We start from the raw sequence: 21,633 nt of genomic DNA, 5'->3' as shown, positions 1-21,633 counted from the left end.
GTCTCCCCTTGTGTCGAATCAATAAATTGGGTTTTACTTCCCTCGAAGACTGTTGCGATCCCCTATACTTGTGGGTCATCACTCACCTTCCTCTACGAGGGGGACGGCGAGATGATCGTCAAGGTGTTCGATGACACAGCGTGCCGCAGGCACTACCACACCGGCGAATCTGGCTCGGACACCGATAGTTAGAACTGTGTTCTTTCTTTGCAGCGAATATGGCTACATGCCAGTTGAAGCCAGTAGTGAAGGTTTCTGGTTGTTCTTCCTCGGAAGAACCAACATGGGCAACGCCACCAGCTGGATTCTCCAGTTTGGGTGACTGGGTGTGCCCTCGAGTGTTTTTTCTTGGCAGCGTACATACGAAAATCAACACCGGTTTTCTTTTTTTTAAATGTTTTTATTTGTGTCAGTTCAAACTATGTATTAGTTTCTGTAAACCATGTTTCTAACTATGTATTAGTTTATGTAAAACTATGTTCCAATATGTAATGTTTGAAACCATGTTTAAATGGAGAAGAGAAAAAAACAAGTAAAAACAAATGTGTCGTCTCGCTGGAGCCACCATGAGAGCCAAATGGACACCGACAAAAACGGCCATTTCCGCATCCGCGGCGCGACCCAAACACTACAGGAGCCCCCTGTTTTCTGACGCTCCCACTCCCGTCGGCCGTACTACCCGCAGAGAACAACACGCCAGTCTCCGCTCTCCACTGCCCCCAACCAAACCCCACCCCACCCCGTCGATCGCTCCCGCTACCTCGCCGCTGCGCTAGGCTTGCCGGCTTCCGGCCACTCCACTCCCAGTCCAAGCTCAGGTTATCTCTACTACCCATCCTCTGGTTCCCCTACCGTACCTGTGCCGTATTCCAATTTTGCTATTCCTCTTCTCGCCTTTTGGATTGCGTCTAATCTGGGTCGATGGGTGTTGCCATGATTATCCGCTTGGCTCTCCAATGCGTTCCGCTTGGGCTTCCTCGTTCATATCCTGTTTCTAGCTTTCGCGTAGGCGCGCGAGGGTGGGTTCTTGAGGTAGCAGCCGCCATCGCCATTCCGGGTGGTCGCGCGCGTGCAATCGTAAATCAGGCGTGGAATTCTGAATGTAGGTGGTGGACGGGTAGTGGGCTCGCGAGACGCAGACGCGAGCAGATTATACTCTTTGCCCACCCCCTCTTGCTTAGTTGTTTAGCCCTAGGGTTCGTAATTTAGCCCTAACCGGGATGCTCTTCAGGATTAGGTTGCTTAATTAAGTAGGGTGTTTGCATGCTACATGAATGCAAAGATGGTAATACTACGCTGAACTGCTAGTTTTATGGTCTGATGGTCAAGGCAGTTCTTCAAACACTTGCCTTTCACGTATACATGTCATTTCTCTTGTGTGTCTTGCACACTGAGCAGAGAAATACATATCAACTGTTTGAGACCTTGTGGTTATTTTTCTGTAAGCAATTTCACAATTACTTAAATGGATTAGCAAGTTCTTCAGCACCACCTGTTTATTTGACAGGAAAACAGTAAGGTCCTATTGTGTATTTCCTTTAATTATTTGGTATATACCGCCTGCTATTTTTGATTTTCTTTTCTGATGATATCCTCCATACAATGTACATAAGGTGTGAGGGGACTACAATTTTTTGTATAGAATTTGGGGCTTGGAATGGTCCCCCAATCATCATGCATAGCTACATTGATTACCTTGCTGGCACTATGGTTCTGTAGAAACGGAGGGATATATTTTCCACATTCACTTTTGTCATTAAGATCTATGTATGCACAAGTTAAAACACTATAATTGTACATGCACGCAATTATCTCGGGGACGATGTCAAGGAAAGTAACATATTCAACTAAGTCTTGTTAGGAAACTCCAAAAGCTTCTTTTTCAATCTAAGCTAACCTATTGTGTTGGAGGTGGTTTTAGCATAATCTGTTCTAAACCTGAAACTAAGGTGGTTATTAAATTTACTCTAGGCATGGGTGTGGTTCCAGTTTCCATCCTGTTGATTCATGAATGTGATAGTAGTATGCTGGACTAATTCCTACCACATGCTACTATACTATCCACAGCAGAATCCAAAGGTTATAATTTAATTCGGTTTTATTTATTTGTGTTATTTTAACCACAGTAGATGGCAAAACGTAAAGGCATGTGTATTGAGCCATGCGCGACATTTTTATAATCCAAATTCAGTTTTCACTAAGTGGAAGAGATAAACCCCATTACGTTTTGTGTGTGTCGTGGCAATTGAATATATCATATTTAAACATCACTACTGTTCATCTACCGTGAAAGACGACACCAAAATATACACATCAAATTATATGTTTGGTCCGCATCATGTTCCCATCCACAAGGTTAAGTAACAGTGGACTTAGCATATCATTTGCTTTGTATGTAAGTGGAGAGTGATGAGACAAGACTGATTATTTCACCAGGTGGGGGTACTCCAGAGAACATACAATCACCAGGAGGGGGTACTCCAGAGTCCATACAACCCAATTTTCCAAAGAGTGTCTAAAAGCAACTGCTCACCTGCACAAAACAAGTGACTGCTAAGAAGCCTGCTTTGTCAGATTCCAGTGATTTGTTTTTTTTTTGTTCACTTGCTCCCTCTGAATTTGTCCAATTTTCTTCTCATTGTTATTTATGCTTATGCATTGTATTTAAGATCTGCATGCATCATGATTGATATATTTTTAGCTTTTGTGGGGATATTCTATACTTGTGTGTTCATCATGCAACTCGTCCTACTTAACACTGCCTTCAGGGAGATCCGGTACTTGGTTAGCCAAAATAAGGTGCATACATGTTGGTCACTGGTTGAGAGCATTAGCTATGGTAGTTTTAAATCATAAAGGAATTTGGGTAAATCCTCATGAAATACAATTACAACAACAACATCAAAGCCTTTTTCCCAAGCAAGTTGGGGTAGGCTAGATATGAAACCCAACAGAAAAGAGAACCAAAACAAGAAGAAAGAGGAGGGTTGTGATAGGCCTTTCCTATGGATATGAAACCCTCATAAAATACAATTAATGGTGAGAACAGTTATAGATTGATTACCTTGTGGTTATTTCTGCTTCAATACAATCGTATCTACCTGTTGTTACAAGTGTGGGCAACTGAATTGCTGAGCATGCATTGTGCTTAGGTCTATCGTATCTTGTTAAATTTCTACTAGCAGTAAATTTACATGTGCTAAATCATCTACAGTTCTATTCCATTCATCCTAACATGCATGCTGACATATATGTGTTATGTTACTTCATCTGCAATGTGATACAATCCTTGTTGTGGAATTTAAGTAACAGGGGATTATGAAGTCATAATAAAATTTAGTCAGTTTTATAGTTCTATTACTAATAGTTGCTTATTCTTTTCTATATATGCAGGGCATAATGCACCGCAATTTTTCTTTCCATATTGGTGTTACATAAAGACATCAAAATGTTCACCTGTGCTCTTACTAGTTTGTTATCAGAAACATGTTAGTTTGGAGCATATTAATGTCAGTCTGCTAGTAATATATGTGAAAGCTTTTGTGGCAGTTTCGTAGATAATTTGATGGAGTGCAACAGAGAAGAGGCTTTGAGGGCCATAGAAATTGCTGCAAAAAAGCTGGAAAATAAAGACTTTGTTGGGTCCAGAAGGGTTGCACTTAAAGCTCAAAGACTTAATCCAGAGCTTGAGCACATACACCGGCTGTTAACTGTCTGTGAAGTGCATTGTGCAGCAGTGGCAAAAATCAATGAAGACTTAGACTGGTATAGTATTCTACAAGTGGACGCGACAGCAGATGACACAGTCATAAGAAAGCAATATGACAAACTTGCCAATTGGCTCAAGCCTGATAAAAACACTCTCGCTGGTGCTGAAGTTGCTCTGAAGTTGGTCTCAGAAGCTAGTGAGATATTATGTGATCATACGAAGCGTTCTTTGTATGACATCAAAAGGTAGAATGCTTGCAAACATGTGATAAACAATGCTACACATCTATCAAGTAAGACTGGTGCAAATAGAAGTCACGTGGGACGCAAACAACCACCTGCTTTTGTACCGGTGTTTTGGACCATGTGCCCACATTGTCGGAAGAGATTTGTGTACTACAAACGGAACTTTCTAGTCCACTGTAAATTGTTCTTTGCATTCAAGCTGCATGAGCAAGCTGTGCCCTCGAGTTTCCTATCTGATTCAGGGAATAATGCTCAAGTTTTACCTGGAAAGTTTTCAGGTCAACTACATGGAGGCACTAATCAGCACGCCCAATATACTAACATGTATTCTGCAGAGAGGAACATTGACTCGGAACCTACAATGAATGCTGCTCCACTTGATGACCATAGAAAATGGGATGACAGGGCAGGCGGTAATGAGGAAGGTAACTGTTCAGAAGCAAAAAATTGATGTAGTTCTGTTTTCAGCAACAAAACAACCTAAATCGCAAGGAATCAGTTAGCAATTTGACATTAGATCGTCCTGCTCCAAACTTCATTTCTACACAGAACTTGAGAAGTGAAGATGCACCTCCAGGGCCAAATATTGCAGGGTCCTCCAGTGTTCAGAGATTAGGTAAGAGAATGCAAGATAATGGCGCTGACTGCTATGACGTCACAGACTCCTGTAATAATAAGAGGCAACGGAAGCATGACACCCCATCTAGTCCTTATGAGCAAATAACTGATGATATTGCCGCCGCCGCTGCTGCTGAGAATCATGCCTTCAGCAGAGTGGATAGCCAAGATGGAGGAATTGCAAGACATGAAACCAATCAGCAAAGTTACAAGGAAGCAAGAGGTAGTTCTCATCAGAACCTTGGCAGTCATGTGATTACCTACCATTATCCTGACTTCTTTGATTTTGGCAAGTTCAGAGATGTTAACAAGATTGCAGTTGATCAAATCTGGGCTCTTTATGACAACCTTGATGACATGCCGAGAATTTATGCTTTGGTAAAGCATATTGATACTTCCAACCTTAGAGTTCAGCTGACGTGGCTGGAGCATAACTCAAGGAATGAACAAGAGGCCAACTGGACTAATAAAGAATTGCCAGTATCTTGTGGAAACTTTTGCTTAGGAGGAGAAACAAAAGTATTACAAGATCCATCCATGTACTTGTCTCACAGAGTTTCATCGACAAAAGGCAAAAACGGGAACTCATATGAAATAAATCCTAACAAGGGTGAGGTATGGGCTCTTTACAAAGGATGGAGCATGCAATGGAGCTCTGATGCAGATAACCATCGGTCCTATGGATATGATATTGTGGAAGTCCTCTCAGTTGGCTCAACTAGTGCTGATGTCACTGTTTCACTGCTAATGAGGGTTGATGGCTTTGTTAGTCTATTTACAAAAGCTAAGGACAACCCATTTTTTTTCGATACCATCAAGTGAGCTACTCCGATTTTCTCACAGTATCCCCTTCTATAGAACAAATGGAAATGAACGGGTAGGCGTTCCAGAAGGATTACTGGAACTGGATACAGCGGCTCTTCCAAGTGATCTGGGAACATTTCCTTTGGTTAGTCTCGAATCTTGCATGCCTTCAGTAGATGTTTATTATACATATCCAGAATCTGAATTCCACAACTTTGAAAAAGACCGCTCGTGTGAGAAGTTTGAAAGTGGCCAAATTTGGGCTCTCTACAATGACACCGATACATTCCCTAAAGTCTATGGCTGGGTGAACAAAGTTGAGACACAACCGTTTGAAGTGCATTTGACCTAGCTTGAGTCCTGCTGTCAACAGGTGCAAGATAAGCTGTTGTTGGGGCAGGATGTACCTGTGAGCTGTGGCAAATTTAAAATACGAAGCTGGAAAACAAAGTATGGTGGAACTCATACCTTCTCTCATTTGGTAGAAAATAGCCAAATTGATACAAACTGGCAGGTTAATATTCTTCTGAAGATGGGTGAGGTTTGGGCCATCTACAAGAACTGGTCACCTGATCGGGTTCCTTCCAGCAACAACCACACTAATAATTGTTTTGAATATGCTATTGGGGAGATCGTCAAGTTCAGTAAACGAAGCACACTGTTTTCTTTTTTGACTAAATCTGATGGCCACGTTGCTGTGTTCAAGCCTGACATAACTAAGGGGGTACTGAAAATACCTATGAAAGAGAACCTGAGATTTTCTCATCGAATTCCATCGTTTCGTCTGACAAAGGAGAAAGGTGGCAGACTTCGGGACTTGTATGAGCTCGATCCAGCTTCTGTTCCTAGCGCTTTTCTACAGCAGGGTGGCCCTGGTAATTGATTCTGTTAAGACTTAACCTTTGTGAAGACAGCAGGAGGGAATTTATGTCACGGTGGAACTCTATATAGTTTTGTGTTTTGCACCTGAACATCTAGGGCGTGGCAAATGCAGGCTAAGTATGTTGCATCCGTATCCTCGGAGGACCATGCATGCTAACTTACTTCTGTGACCTCTGGAACAAATCTATTTGGTACTATTTGTAGCGAACTGACAGTAATTCACTATTGCACGTGTATTTGCTGGATCCAAGGAAGCTGTTGGGACATGGATATTGGTATTGTTTCCTTGCTTACTACTATATGTACCTGGTAATATTTGTGTCAGTTGATGTGTGGGTGTGAGTTCTTGCACAGTCCACATGTAGTCAGTGACCAGCGAGATTCAGAACACGTGTTTGTGTGTCCCAGAAAATTACACTAGCTTACTGCTGAATTTCTGTTTGTGGGTGGGTCGAGCCGCTTGAGCATCTACTTGAGCCTCCTCTAGTCAGGTAGGTGTGTTGAGGGATCTAGTATTTGAACTCTCGCCCCGGACCACCTCGCCATCCTGTCGATGGTCTCGTGTTGAAGTTCCTGACCTTTTTCGCTAGCCGGGTGTCTATGAACAGCACCTTCTACATCAGATCTGCATACCTGACAGTATGGCCTTCCAATTGACTTCTGGGGCTCCCTTATTTTTTACAATCCCAGTTTATTTCACAACTTTTATTACGTTTCAGTACAACCTATTTTTACCTTTATTTTCACATACAGTAAATAACATACATCACTCACTTGTTTTGTTAATAAATAAAATGCAAAAAAATAAATAAGATGAATAACCTGTCCAATTTTGCTTGAGAAAAGGAAATATTAGTTGAACAGGAATCGCAGCATTTTGCATACGAGCGCGACATTACAAAGGTGTTTTGTATACACAAGCGCGAGCAAGGGCCGCATGATTTGCATAGCAGTGCTACTTTGGCAGCAGTTCCATGCGCTATTTTTTTCCATGCGCTATTTTTCAGGACATGGCGTTTTGGCTCCCGGGCATAGCTAAACACGGAATACCTACCGCTAATGTGGGCGCGCAGATATGTGTTCTGCACATTGTCTATGGTGCTACAGTGTGGCATATGTTTGTGTACCCCATATCACACACATGCATGTTTGATTCATAGGATCGAAAAGTGGAAGAATATGAAAAATTGAGGATTGCTATAACCTATTTCTTGAATTCTTTAGGAAAGAAATCTATGAGAATTGGTACAACTAGTTGTTTAATAGAAGCATAAGAAAGCCATAGAAAATTTCTACACAGGCTGAGTGCATAGCATAGTTGTTAACTTGTTATAAACACATATGAATTTTTCGCTGCCCAGTCAGCCGCCGCGGGTGTTCAACTTCCCGCCGCCATTCCAGTCCTGCCCGCGATCTAGGACCTAGCCTCGAGAGGTCTCGCTTGCGAGTTCTACGAGAAGAAGGATACCGGTTCGCTAGATGATTCAAGGCAGTTTCCGAGGTTGCCCCCTTGAAATCTCGCTACACACAATGGACGCGCGTGGGGCTGGGCGTGGAATTGGGTCAAGTTTCCAAACCTAAATTCTGTGTCCACCCAAACTGCCGAATTGGGCCTATCTAATTTTCAATTCCGATTCCAAGCCCAGATTTTGTGCATCCAAACACAATGTAAGTGTTCCAGATGCAATCGTCGTCCACACAATGGCACAATCCACCCAGAAAGTTGCCTTGAGAGTTGAGACTGTGCTTGATGATGCCATCGTCACTGTACCATTGCGAGTATAGTTCTTCTCCATCCTACATCTTCTGAAACTCTATGTCACGCCCTGTACTGGACTGATCCGATCCACCGCGGGTAATCCCCCCCCCCCCAATCTTTTAGAATCGGAATCCGCTTGTAGAAGAGGGAGGACTGAATACTCGGAGCTGTTGAATCTACCAGTTCGATTCAAACTCCGAACCCACAATGATCCAATGAAGAATTCAGGCGATACACAGTGACGTTTTCGGAATTTGGACTCAGATTGACAAAACCTACTCGAACTGGTACTGAGCCCTCGGGTTGCTCCGCCTCCCCATATGTATGCCCAGGCCCTCTGACCTCTCGAGTATCAATTAGAAAAGGTTGCAACTTTCCAAGTAGTGCTGAAGGGATTCGTCGTCTTCACGCGGAGGCGGTTTTGCTCCAATGAAGGCCTGTAGCGTAGCCAGGATATTTGGCTTATGGCACCCATGGAATCTCTGCTCTGTGCTCTTGAGAGTTTTGCGCAAGCTGCTAGTTCTTCCTCCCAGTTTAATGAAGAAATCCCTCGAGCGAAAACATATTCATCCAGCACACTTGGAGATTGAAGTGGGCAAATTGCCAGAGTTGCCGCAGGATGTCCTCATGGATATATTTGCTCTTCTCGAGATCCCTGACCTAATGCGTGCCAGCTCCATCTGCTCCTCCTGGCGCTCCATACATACTAGCCTATGCAGTCTTGGGCTGTACAAGCGGCCCCAGACGCCGTGCCTCTTCTACACCTCGGAATCTGCTGGAGAGAGTGTTGCGTTCCTCTACAGCCTGGCGGAGAAGAGGTCATACAAGTTGACTCTCCCGGAGCCTCCTATTCGCACTAGGTATGTGATTGGCTCCTCAAATGGCTGGCTGGTTACTGCTGATGAGAGGTCTGAGATGCATCTTCTCAATCCAATCACCTGTGAACAGATCGCTCTACCGTCGGTGATCACCATCGAGCATGTGACTCCCATTTTCAATGAAGCAGGTGCCTTATGTATGTACCATTATTCACCCCACACAGCTGAGTACTTTAATGACGAACCCAGATCCCTAGCTCTCGCCACGCTGCGGAACTACCTCCATAATAAGGCATTCGTATTTTATGATGCATCTGCAGGAGGACATATTGTGGCGCTTATCCACAGTCCGTACGGGCAGCTTTCATTTGCTAGGTTAGGGGATAACAAATGGACCTGGCTGCCACCACACTCTGATTTTCAGGACTGCATCTACAAGGATGGTCTGTTATATGCAGTGACATTGAAAGGAAAAATTTACGCCTTCGATCTCAGAGGCCCTATGGTCACAACGGAGTTAATTTTAGACATGGTAGAATACTGCTCGAATAAGTACATTGTCCAGGCTCCGTGCGGCGATCTACTGCAAATCTGGAGAACCCGGGAGGGCAGTGAAGATGCTGGCCCTCCATCATATGTGATTAATACCACGAATATCAAGATATATAAAGTTGACACCAGGGCTAAAAAGCTTGTGGGAATAAATAGCTTGGATGATCACGTGTTCCTTCTTGGGCACAACCAAACACTATGTCTAAGTGCTCAAGAGTATCTGCAGTTGAAGGCAAACCGTGTTTACTTTACAGATGATGACGAGACGTATCTTTATGGATGTAAGGATAACCATCGTGATATTGGAATCTTTGACTTGGCAAATAGCACTTGTGAGGAACTTGTGTCCCCTCAGCTTTGGTCCAATTGGCCTACGCCCGTATGGATAACACCAACTCTTACAAGACTGTAAAGGATGAACCTTCCTTTGTTTGAGTGACTTAGTACAGGTTTCATGTTTGAGTTCTTGTAAGGAGAGTGCCTGCGAGCCGCTTATATTTGCTTCTTATATTAATTATCTGTGCTTACCTGATCTGTAGGGGCACTATAATCTGTTAAACACATGGGATGTTTGTCCCTCGGTTGAAATTGAGAAGTTATGCTGTAAACTTGTTAGTGCAATGCACATGTGGCTTTGCTTATTTATATTCTACTGGAGAGAATTTGAAAGTAGAAAGATTTTTGCTAATCTATTGCACCTATATGACCACTCTTGACGAATTAATGCCACATGCCAGAAAGCTTGTGTCGGTTTTGATGAGGTCAGCTGTTACTAAGCTGGAAATAGCTTATGTTTTGACAATGGTTAACAGGTTTATTCGTTGCTGTTGTTTTGAAATTCATCAAATTTGTAGAGTTTAGCAAGATCACGTCCACTGGAGGGTGGAGAGACAAGCTGCGAGATGACCCAGCTCTCTTCAAGAAACAAATCTGTCCATGACTTTTCGCTGTCAAGATTCAATACCAACGTTCATATTTCCTTGACAGTAGATATTTTCATGTATTTAGGCGATGTTCCTGTATCCCTTGAAAATTATGTGCACTTTGTCTGCATTTATCATGTCCAAAAGATAGAGGTTGATTTGCCATCATTAGTCTTACCTCCAGAATTGATGGCTCTTCCTCAAATTTATGCACAAGTTGTACAACAAAGAAGGCGTCCAGGGTCAAATATATTTACAGTAAGAGAATCCCAAGTATCATTACAGGAAGATAATACTTCTGAAATCTAGAGCAAATCCACATTTCTCTTCCTAGATTTATCTTCTTCCTAGTAGCCGCTTTTTCGGGGAAGAAATTGCCCTTGCAAGGCTAACACTGAAATCTCTGGAGCAAATCCAAATGGCTTCCTCAACATATTTTCTTGTTTTCTTGTCATAAAAATAACAAGGTCCGGTCGCAGCAACATGAAGGCATCAAACAGACGACCTACAAAAGATGTGACAAGGTTCATGTTAGATGTAAAACATTGATTAATAAACAAAACGAGGCAGGGATCTGGGAACTCTAAAAATTCTGCTTCTCCAATTCCAAGTCTGCTCCTTGCCACTGGAGCCCAGCTTTACCATCTTTTCATCTTTTGAAACCCAGACAAATCACGAATCAATCTGAAAATAGAATGAATGACAGTGAGAGAATAATTAGGAAAATATTCTGACAATATATAGGACGTATATCAGATATTCCACTTCCATAGCCACTACCAGCTTTCGAGTTTTATTGCTGAAACCGTTCACCCAGTGCCTGAACAAATTCTCAAAGACATGACGGGTTTGCATCTTCTGATTACCATACCACCACCTTTCCACAAAGTTATCCTTGGTACAAATTCAGGTTTTGAGTACTAAAAAATCGATGAGCACTTGATCTTCAAATGAACAGTCACATTCCAAGTGAAACCGGGGAGAAGGCCCCTCCTGGGATTTCAGGTTGGAATGTAGATGAATTAAACAGAATCCCATGCTACCACATATCGCGCCATTTGACACCGCATCTTCTGATTCTGAAGCAAAAAAGGACAACCTACATTACCATGCCACCACCTTTCCACAAAGTTATCCTTGGTACGAATTCAGTTGCAATGTAAGAACATCAGTCCTATTTTCAAATCTCAAAACTGCAACCTCGTGAACATGTTCAACTAGAAATGATAGGCTTCCATCTGAATTTGGATTCCCAAACTTACCATAAACAGAATTAACCATCCTCACTATTCCTAGAAGCAGTAAAACTATAATAAACTCTAATCACATGATACGCCTGTAAAACTAATAATCAGCAAGTAAAGCTATAGTGGTCATGCTTCCTTGTCACCATGACCAAGCTGATGCTTATCACCATCAACACGCCGTGTTTCTGAACCCAACCTCGCAGATGAATAGTTTTCTGTTGGTTCCGTGCCTCACAGTCTGGCGCAAAATTGACATCAACTCCTGCGATTCCTCAACCAATTATTCAGTATTTGAATCACTACATGGTCGTGTCCCCCACCTCTCCCCTTGGCTGTATCCCCGTGGTTTTAGAGGATCCCCAAGATTGCTCTAATACAGTAGGACAGTGCCCCTTATAAATCTATAGCTGCTAATATTTCCCATAGAAAATAATTATTTACCTTTGGCAACAGGGACTCTTACTCACTGCCTTAACAAAATCTTTACCTACTATAAATCTTCTTATTCCATTCCCAACATTTTTAGTTCAAAACTTGGCAAAAGGCTGTTTTAATGGACATCAAGCAATGCTAGAAACTGAGAATCTCCAAACTTGCCTTCACAATGAAATATAATTTGGTATATTTTTGTCCTCGGAACATGCTACCATGATCACCGGATACTGCTAATCTTCCCCACAGAAAATACTTATTTACCTTTGGCAACAGAGATTCTTAGTCCATGCCTCAACAAAATCTCCCATACCACAACTCCGGCTTTAGCTTTTGAACCCTGTAGTTTCGAAAACCACATAAACTTCACTGAAAATGAGATTGTGGTGTAATGTCCTATTGATCTAAAAGAACCTCTTACGCTCAACTTGTCATCATAAACTAGTTGTTCTTTTTCACAGGCAGTAAAGCTTGCAACAACAACTGTATCCCTCAATGCATTAGGTACCTTATGATCCTCTATATCTGTATGGTACATCTTCCATTAGCTCTGTTGCAATGTAAGGACTTCAGTCCTTTTGTCAAAACTCAAAACTACAAGATGGTGAACATGTTCAGCTAAATATGAAAGACTTTCATCCAAGTTTGGGTTCCCAAGCTGAACTTTACCAGAATTACTTATGCTCAAAACTTTTCCGAGAAACAGTCAAACCTACACTAAAAACTGAGGCTATGATATTATGCCTGCAGAACTCATAACAAATAAGTGAAGCTAGTAAGCTACACATGCCATGCTTCCTTGTCAAGATGACCAAGACGACGCTTGTCACCATCTTCCCCATTTGTAATTTTCGAGCAACTCAATCGAAATGGACACAGTAAGTTCTACAGTAGTTCCAACATATCATCCGCCAACAAAATCATTTTCTCAACAACCTGAGCGCCCTGGGCTCACAATCTGTGGTTGACATTGTTCTCACACATCGTCCTAGAAGAACATACTGTATCTCATATCTTTTTATCAGCACACTGTGTAGTTCTTCAATCCCAGTAAGGCTATACTTGAAGATGCCTCCTAAAACCTCAGACTGGAAAATGAGGACTTCAAAAAGAATCCATGCTACCATATCCACAGGAGTGCAGATTACACAAAGAAGTGCAGATTACAGTCTTTGCAACTCTTCCAGGATCCTTCTGGTTTCAGTCTACAGCCACTGCGGATCTTCCCAACAGGCAAAACTTAGAACTAGGCATTGCAGTGCTTGCCATGCAGGTCTCGGTGGTGCTCCGAACGAAATATGGCGGCGCAGTTGTTGCACTGCACACCAGCCGATAAGCCATGCTTGCGTTCAATGTGCCCACTCAGCTGCAGATTGAAAATCAAAATGAACGGACGATATATGGACACAAATCAACAACACCATAAAGTTAAACACGAGACAACATTTCATTGGCTAAAACTTACACTTGACTGAGGCATCTGATGGCGTCCGCCATCCTCAAAGTAGCAAATGGTGCACACCCCCTTACCAGGTGAGCATCTTGACATAAGCTCAACATATTGCTTGTGAATAGCACTTCTCAAATACCGGCCAAATTTCGGATTGTCCTCAACAATCTACAAGTGTACAATTCGCAAGTTACTCCCAGAAATACTCCCAGAGCTACCAGAAATCTACAGTGTATGATTTTTTTCTTTAACATCCTACTTCATTTAACAGTTACTCCCAGAAATACTCCCAGAGCTACCAATCAAGCAGCTTCACTTACTTGACTGGTTGAAGGTCCTGCAGGTACACTGTGGTCTGCTCCGGTTTCATCATGATCATGCACATTCCTATGCTGGACGTTCTTAGCATAAATATAAGCATGGTTCTGGCATTTGCTCTCCTGAACATATTCAAAAAATGTAGAGGAATTTTGAACATTATAGTGCTTCCACTTCATAAAGATCAGTTAACTAAACATTAACACATCCGAGGCATTGTTCCACGGAACATTTGCAAACAAAGTTGAGATGGAAATAAAGCATTTCAGAATATAAAAAGTGTGAATTGACAATATATGCAAAAAATAATCTTGAACATCGACATGTTACAAATTAGTAAGAAATTAATTCAAAGACTAAATAACCTTGCGCTCATTTCTCGCCCATTCATATGTCACGGTATGACACAATATTCTACACAGACAAACATTACTGACCACATTCCCCATGTCATTACCAAAATCAGGGAGTATAACGTTACCAAAGCAATTGTATGTAGCATTTTTTTTCGCCTTGACAACTTATAAAACATATACCTCTGGAAGTTGAGGCGAAGCCTGCTGCTCAGTCTTATTCGTATCCTCCAGGTAAATCTGATTGCTTTGCTCCTTCCTCTTCTCCTTCTCTTCCTGAACATAATCCAAAAACATAAAGGAGATTTCAATGTTTTAATTATTCCACTCCATAAAGATCAATCAATTAAAGCAACGGCGTCAACCTCAACCTGCAGAGATAATGCTAGGCAGATCATTCTTCATTTCTTTGCACGTTCTCCATTACTAAAGCATTGCTGATACGGGCAGCCAAAATTAAGCAAAATATGGAAGGTCGAATTTATCTTGACACCATAACATACTAGAATGAAACACAAAAGCAGACATAAGGATGTGACTACTGATCATAAAGGAATGACTGAGGCACCATAAGCAAGGCTCCTCGTGGGCTTGGCAAAATGCAAGCCTTGCACTCATTTCCCAACTATTCATGTCTTGATCGGATGCAAAATTCGACAGACAAACATTAGTCATCACATTTGTCATGACATACCATCTCAGTTCCCATATTTCCCTATTCAATGCTAACTCAAATGTTAGTGTTCCACTTGAATGAGCCTTGTGTTACATAAGTGAACAGAGCCAGTGGTTCCTCACCTCTTCAGCGGGCGCCTCTTTCTCTCTGGCTGTGCCGTGCAGCTGTTGCAAGAAGGCGTTGAGGAGTCTCTTCCACTGCCACCGCCACCACTTGGGTGCTGCGTTCTTATCCATGGAGGACGCTGTGTTCTCGTCCAGGGCGGACTCCGTGTTCTTGACTGGTGCGGGGGCCGTGTTCTTTGCCGAGAGGGACGACTTGTTTTTGGCGGCGTTCCTGAACGGGATGAGGGCCTTGTTCTCGTCGGCCAGGACGGGGTGCTTGTTCTTGGACGAGGATGGCGCGATGATGTCCTTGTTCTTGACCAGGACGGGGTCCTTGTTCTTGGACGAGGACGGCGCGACGAGGGCCTTGCTCTTGGCCCCCAGGACGGGGTCCTTGTTCTTGGACGAGGACGGCGCGACGAGGGCCTTGCTCTTGGCCAGGACGGGGTCCTTGTTCTTGGACGAGGACGGCGCATGGTCCTTGGACGAGGACGGCACGACGTTCTTGGCCAGGGCCGACGCCATGCTCTCGGCCAGGGCAGGGACTGCGCGTGGCGGGGAGGACGCCGTGCTCTCGAACTGGCAGGGATCCTTGCTCTTGGCTGGGGAAGACGCCATGTTCGGGTCGAACTTCTTTTTCGCCATTCCCGCCGACCAAGAAGGGTTCTTGGCCGCGGGGCTGCTTGGGGGCGTGGCGGGAAAGAGCTCCGGAGAGCAGCGAGGCGGTGCGGCTGAACGGATTGTAGAGGATACTTGAGGTAGGGTTCTGGCGAGGTGTGCCGTGACAGTGGCCGGGGGGGAATTTCTCGATTCCCGGCGAGGTGGCGGTGGCTGATTTTAGGAGGCGAGAAGGCGCGGGGTGAAGGAGGAGAGGGGACGGGAAGGGAGAAGGGGCAGCCAGCCATGTACATATACTGTAGGAGCTAGCTGGGCTCCGATGGGCCTGTCAGCCATATGCGATGGGCTGGTTTCATTCTGGGAATGCACAAGCCTGCAAACTGCAACGATGCCATAAACAAGACACGTGTAGCTGTTCTCAAAAAAGAAAAATAAATCCCCTGAAAAAAATCATCAAAGTGTAGTTGATTGACTCTTATATCCAACGAATAGAGATTTGGTGCTCGTGGACATCACTCCTTTCGGTAAAAAAAACAAAAAATATATATTTATGTTTCAAGTTTTTGGAAAAATGCGGTAGTTAATAATATAGTTAGTCAGCCTTAGGTGTTGATGTCGTCGTGCCACAGATGAGGTGGCTGCCTACGGGAGAACCTTCGGCATAGATGGGGGGACTGGTTTGGGGACATACTCTCAGTACCGTGCGCCATACCCGGTGGGCATGTCACATCTTTGGGGGATCTAGCTAAAAGACCTTGTTACGATCCCTCTGCCGATACACCAATTGGTGTGTATTAAATCAGAGACGGTTGGTGGGCAACAAGACGGGATTGTGTCATGTAGGCAACGAGTACAACCTCTGTAGAGTTAAAATTATTCTAATAGTCGTGTCCATAATCATGGAGGGCACATGAATCTTTCTTGACATACATGAACCTGTCTTGCTATTTCCCTCTTTGCCTATATCCTTTCCTTCTTTCCCTGGAATCCGAATCCTATTAAATATGTGAGTTGTCAAGGACAATCACATTGATGAGAAATATTACACTCATTATAAAACATGTTTTCATCTAAAACACCTTTATCAAATATATTGCAAATAAAATGAGCTTTTATGCAAAAGAACCATACAGCCTTTCGTTGAAGCCTCATGTAGATATATTAGGTCTTGCATCGAGGGGGTGTGTTGAGTACTCTATGTACTCATGGAAATACTTTTGTTGATATCCAAAGTACTACAAAGACAAGGAAGACCTACGACAACTACAACGACATTGAAGAGTGAGGCCTCATGGACTACATCAACTGCGTGTGTCTAAGATGGAGTTGCTTCGCGTTTTAGTTATGCGATGTGCTTTCTGATTGTAATGAATGTCACACTATGTGGCTATTCAAACTTTGTAATAATTATTTTTTGTACGTCTGTAATGATATACATTTCGCTGTATCGTCAACATTGATCTTGGGATTGACGAGTAACACAGGAGGGTCGGAAAGTAAAGTTCCGATTTTCACAGTAATGCTAGTGGTAATGCCTTGTTTTCCCACGTCACGAGGTATTTTACAACACTGAATGCAAGTAGATGAGAGAGATGTGGCATGCGACATCAAACACAACTTTTGTTGTTGTAGTGTGTTTTTATGTAAAGGAGTACAATGTATGTTTATAAAGGGTGTAGCCGAGTGACAAAACAGTATGATGTACTACCATCATCCCAAAGCTTAAGGCTTATATTATTTTTACGAAGTCAAACTATGTCAAGTTTGACTAAGTTTTTACCAAAAATCATTAACATGCAAAATACAAAATCAATATCATTAGATATATATATATATAATGAAATATATTTTCATATGTTATCTACAAAATATTATATTTGTTGATACATTCTTCTAAAAGTTTGATCAAACTTAACTTGATTTGACTTAAAAAAACATAAGCCTTAACCTTTGAGATGGAGGTAGTATGTAGATAAAGGAGTATGATGTCTATAGAAATGGTACCAGCAACATCCTTTATCTAGGGTTAAAAAAAGGATAGGAGTATGACATGGCGGAGTGATAGAAACCACATGCTGAAGTGACGCAACATACATATGGGTACTTCTTCTTAACTATGCAGTAACTATGCCTTTTAGCACATATGTATCCATTATAAACGTTAACCATTAAAGCATGACAATTGTCTGTAACTTTTATCATCTTACAACATGATCACTACCATTGTTGAGAGAGAGGGATCAAGCGAAACTATGAACCAGGTCTATTGTTTCCATAAGAGTTAAACATCTATTTTGTCCTCCTAAATATTAGAGGATTGCGACACTTATATTTCATATTTTGTTTTTTCATAAGAATTAAACATCCATTATGTCCTCCTGAATATTGGAAGATTGTGATACTTATATTTCATGTTTTTTTTTACTTTCAAGCATGAAGTTAAACCCTATAGTTATTTTGTTTTGTTTAGTGCAGAGACAACTAGAATTATGACACTCTAGTTGGAGAGAGTAAATATCTTTTCCTTCTTGCTACTGCAGTTCGAATACCCATACATTCACATTAAGTGGTGCTACAGTGATCTCGTGCTATTGGAGCTTCTCAAGTACTTTTCTCGCGTGGGAGCGTAGCGCTTAAGATTTTATTCTTGTTTAAAATAGACATTAGTTTTATTTTTAGGTTGTTGCATATATACCTTGTAATCATCTAAGCTTGGGGATGTACACTCTAAGTTGGTTTGGTTGTAACACTTCTCTTACCTTTCAGTTCTGTATCTACTTTATTTACTTTCAGTTTTGTATCTTGTACTAAAAACCCATAAAATTTTAAAATGTAAAATATTTTTAAAACTCTTGCTATGAAGGGATTTGCTGAAAACTCTGCGTCTATATATTATAAAGAAATATGTGATGTTCATGATAACTATTGCTCAGCCCAAGAAGGAAAAAAAGAATTCAAACCTTGCTTAACACCTTAACCATATGACTTGAGATTTTTGTATGTTGCATGATGTGAGTTGTTGCACTAAGAACTTCCCTGCACATTTTATAGTAGGTCTCTAGCGATGTCACCCATGAGGTTAATTCTGCAACAATAGCACATATATTTTTGCTACGAGGTCTCCGGTGAAGTCCATATCTGACGTGTTTTGTTCTCTTGTTTTCAGTCAAACCGTTTTTTCTAGTCCCTCGATCCCAAATAAGTTGCTCAAGTTTATCTTAATATGGTTATATTTGAATATGTTTATAGTGTGTAGATACATCATACATCCTTATTTAGAAAAATTACGTAACTTATCATAGTAGTAATAAATGAAAAAAAGAACTTGATGGAAAAATAGACAAGCGTAAGAGAATCTCCACCGGGTGCTCAACAAGCCTATCCCCACTAAAATCAACTTTTTAGCACGCGGGAGGTGGAAATCGGCGCTTCAGCAGGCGTGCAAAATCAGTGCGCGGTAAAAAAAAAATTGTCGTGTAGGATAAAACGGTATTACTCGCTACACATTTGAAGCTTTCGCTCAATCCATCGATCGGCAAACCGACTTGTCGCTTGAGAAACACAACTGCTAACATGTTCTTCTCTCGTGCGCTCTCACCGTCGATGCTTCCTCCGCCCCTCACCTCCGCCAACCCCGCCGCGCTGAACCCCGACGCTAACACTGCATCGAGGTCCTTTCATAGACGCCAATGATATGTCACGGGTAAATCGCCACCGCTCTCCCATTTGAAATTGACCTTGTTGTCACAAAGCTGAGGTCGATTCGCTGCCGCTGATGCCCCCCCACCCCCGCACAAGGTGCTTGAAGGTATGGCGTGACGTCGACCCACCCTCCCACCCTTTTAATTTTAGCATTGTCATTTGTTTGTTGAATGTAGTCCGTTCTTCATTGTTTGTAGAGGAGTGATACGTCCAAATTGCATCACTATTTTATATCATAATTTACTGTTATTCATTGATATATTTCATATTTAAAGGTGATACTTATGTTATTTCATCTATTTTTTCATGTTTGATGATTATTGGAGAATTAACTGCCGGAGTCAGAATTCTGCTGGAAAAAGAACCGTCAAGATACCATATTTCTGAAGAACATCAATGCCCAGAAAACACCCAGAAGATCCTATTTTGCAAGATTCCGGAGGAAGCCAAAAGGAGAGCCTGAAGTGGGCCATGAGGGGCCCACACCACCCCTAGGTGCGGGCCACCCCTGGCCGCGCCTAGGCATGGTGTGGTGGCCCTGGCCCACCACTGACATTGTTCTTTCACGTATTTCATCCCCGAGAACCCAAAACAGAGGGGGAGCGAACAGGGAAATATTTCGCCGCCGCTACGGGGCGGAAAACCACAGAGAGAGAAAAGCTCTCCAGCAGGCAGAAATCTGCCGGGGAAATTCCTTCCCGGAGGGGGAAAATCGTCATCATCGTCAGTGTCATCGAGCTGGACTTCATCGGGATCATCATCATCATCATCTCCATCACCCGCACCATCATCACCACCATCTCGACTTCGTCCCGCTGTAACATTTTTGGTTTTGATCTTGTCTGTAGTTCATAGGGAAAACTTTCCCGGTGTTAATTACTCCTTGTAGTTGATGCTATTGAGTGAAACCATTGGATTAAGGTTTATGTCCAGATTGTTATGCATCATTATATCACCTCTGATCATGATTCATATGATGTCTTGTGAGCAGTTCGATTAGTTCTTGAGGACATGGGAGAAGTTAAGATGTTAGTAGTGGAACTATGTTGAGTAATATTTAATGGTTTGATATTTAAGTTGTGGTATTCTTCTTCTAGTGGTGTCATGTGAACGTCGACTACATGATACTTCACCTTTATAGGCCTAGTGGAATGCATCGTGTATTTGGCTACTAATTGTGGGGTTGCAGGAGTGACCGAAACCTAAACCCCCGCATGAGGAAGGTGTAGGATCTCAAAATTTAAGGCTGTGGTTAGATTTATCTTAATTACTTTCTTGTAGTTGCGGATGCTTGCAAGGGGTATAATCACAAGTATGCATTAGTCCAAGTAGGGGTAGTGCATTAGCATAGGTTCACCCACACAACACCTACCAAACCGATAAAGATTATTCAGCTGCGTGAAGCGAAAGCACTTGACGAAATTCCCGTGTGTCCTCAGGAACGTTTAGTCATCATAAGTAAAACAACCAGCTTGTCCTTTGCTCTAGAAAGGATTAGGCCACTCGTTGCAATTATTATTACTGTCTTTTATTTGCTCGTACTTTATATATTTGCAATATCAAATACCCCTGAAAACCTGTTTGCTAGTATTTAGAGTGCCCTCGATCAAAACTGCTTGTCAACACATCTTCTCATCGTTGGGTTCGACACACTTATTTATCGAAAGTACTACGATACACCCCATATACTTGTGGGTCATCAATACTATTTTCTGGCGCCGTTTCCGGGGAGTGAAGCGCTATTGAAGAGTGGAATTGGTAAAGGAAACTTTTACTGTAAGTGATGTTTTTATTTCTGATGCTACTTTATTTCATTATGGAGAAGTATCCATTTGACTCCCTATTTGGGATTACTACTACCACTGTTACGGTAGTAGATGAAGCACCTCATGCTCAATTGGATCCTTTTAAAATACCTAAGAAAATTGTTGAACGTGTTATGAATAATTGCTATTTAGGAGATGGAACTGTCCATCCTCGTGATCACTTACTCTTTATACATGAATTATACGAGTTGTTCAAGTGTGTAGGTATTTCAATGGACCAAGTTAAGAGGAAGTTATTCTCTTTATCACTGAAGAGCAGAGTTGCGGAATGGTATAAGATGCTGAAGAATGGCCAATCTATTGGCTGGGAGGAAATTGTACCTCTCTTTTATTCCAAATTCTATCCTCCTAGTGAGATTCATAAAGATCGGAATCAAATATATAATTTCTGGCCTCAAGATGGAGAGAGTATTGCCCAAGCATGGGGGAGATTGAATACACTAATCTCAAATGTCCCATTCATGAGCTCCCTAGTAATATTGTTATTGGATGCTTCTTGTTCTAGATCATTTACACGTATGAAAGAAGAAGCTAAATGGGATCTCCTCGACTGCACTCAGGAAAATACTGAAGGATGGGAGAATGACAAAGGAAGAA

At 42.2% G+C, this 21,633-nt stretch overlaps 1 protein-coding gene and 1 pseudogene across 1 annotated transcript; both read left to right on the top strand.

Moving 5' to 3' along the window:
- The first annotated feature begins 657 nt into the window (after positions 1-657).
- On the top strand, positions 658-6,462 carry LOC127347567 (uncharacterized; annotated as a pseudogene).
- Positions 6,463-8,160: 1,698 nt separating this feature from the next.
- Positions 8,161-9,995, top strand: LOC127348883 (F-box protein SKIP23-like). Its single transcript, XM_051374751.2, has one exon. It carries the CDS (start codon positions 8,447-8,449, stop codon positions 9,797-9,799), a length of 1,353 nt encoding a protein of 450 aa, XP_051230711.1. The 5' UTR covers positions 8,161-8,446; the 3' UTR covers positions 9,800-9,995.
- The last annotated feature ends 11,638 nt before the right edge of the window (positions 9,996-21,633 follow it).

Source organism: Lolium perenne, chromosome 4 (assembly GCF_019359855.2).
Source record: "Lolium perenne isolate Kyuss_39 chromosome 4, Kyuss_2.0, whole genome shotgun sequence".
Classification (NCBI taxonomy): domain Eukaryota; kingdom Viridiplantae; phylum Streptophyta; class Magnoliopsida; order Poales; family Poaceae; genus Lolium; species Lolium perenne.
Note: the sequence above shows the minus strand (reverse complement) of the source record. Positions and strands in the feature narration are given on the sequence as shown.

Bases quoted from the DNA above. Each gene is read 5' to 3' on its own strand.
- LOC127348883 (XM_051374751.2), top strand. From the start codon at position 8,447: ATGAAGGCCTGTAGCGTAGCCAGGATATTTGGCTTATGGCACCCATGG.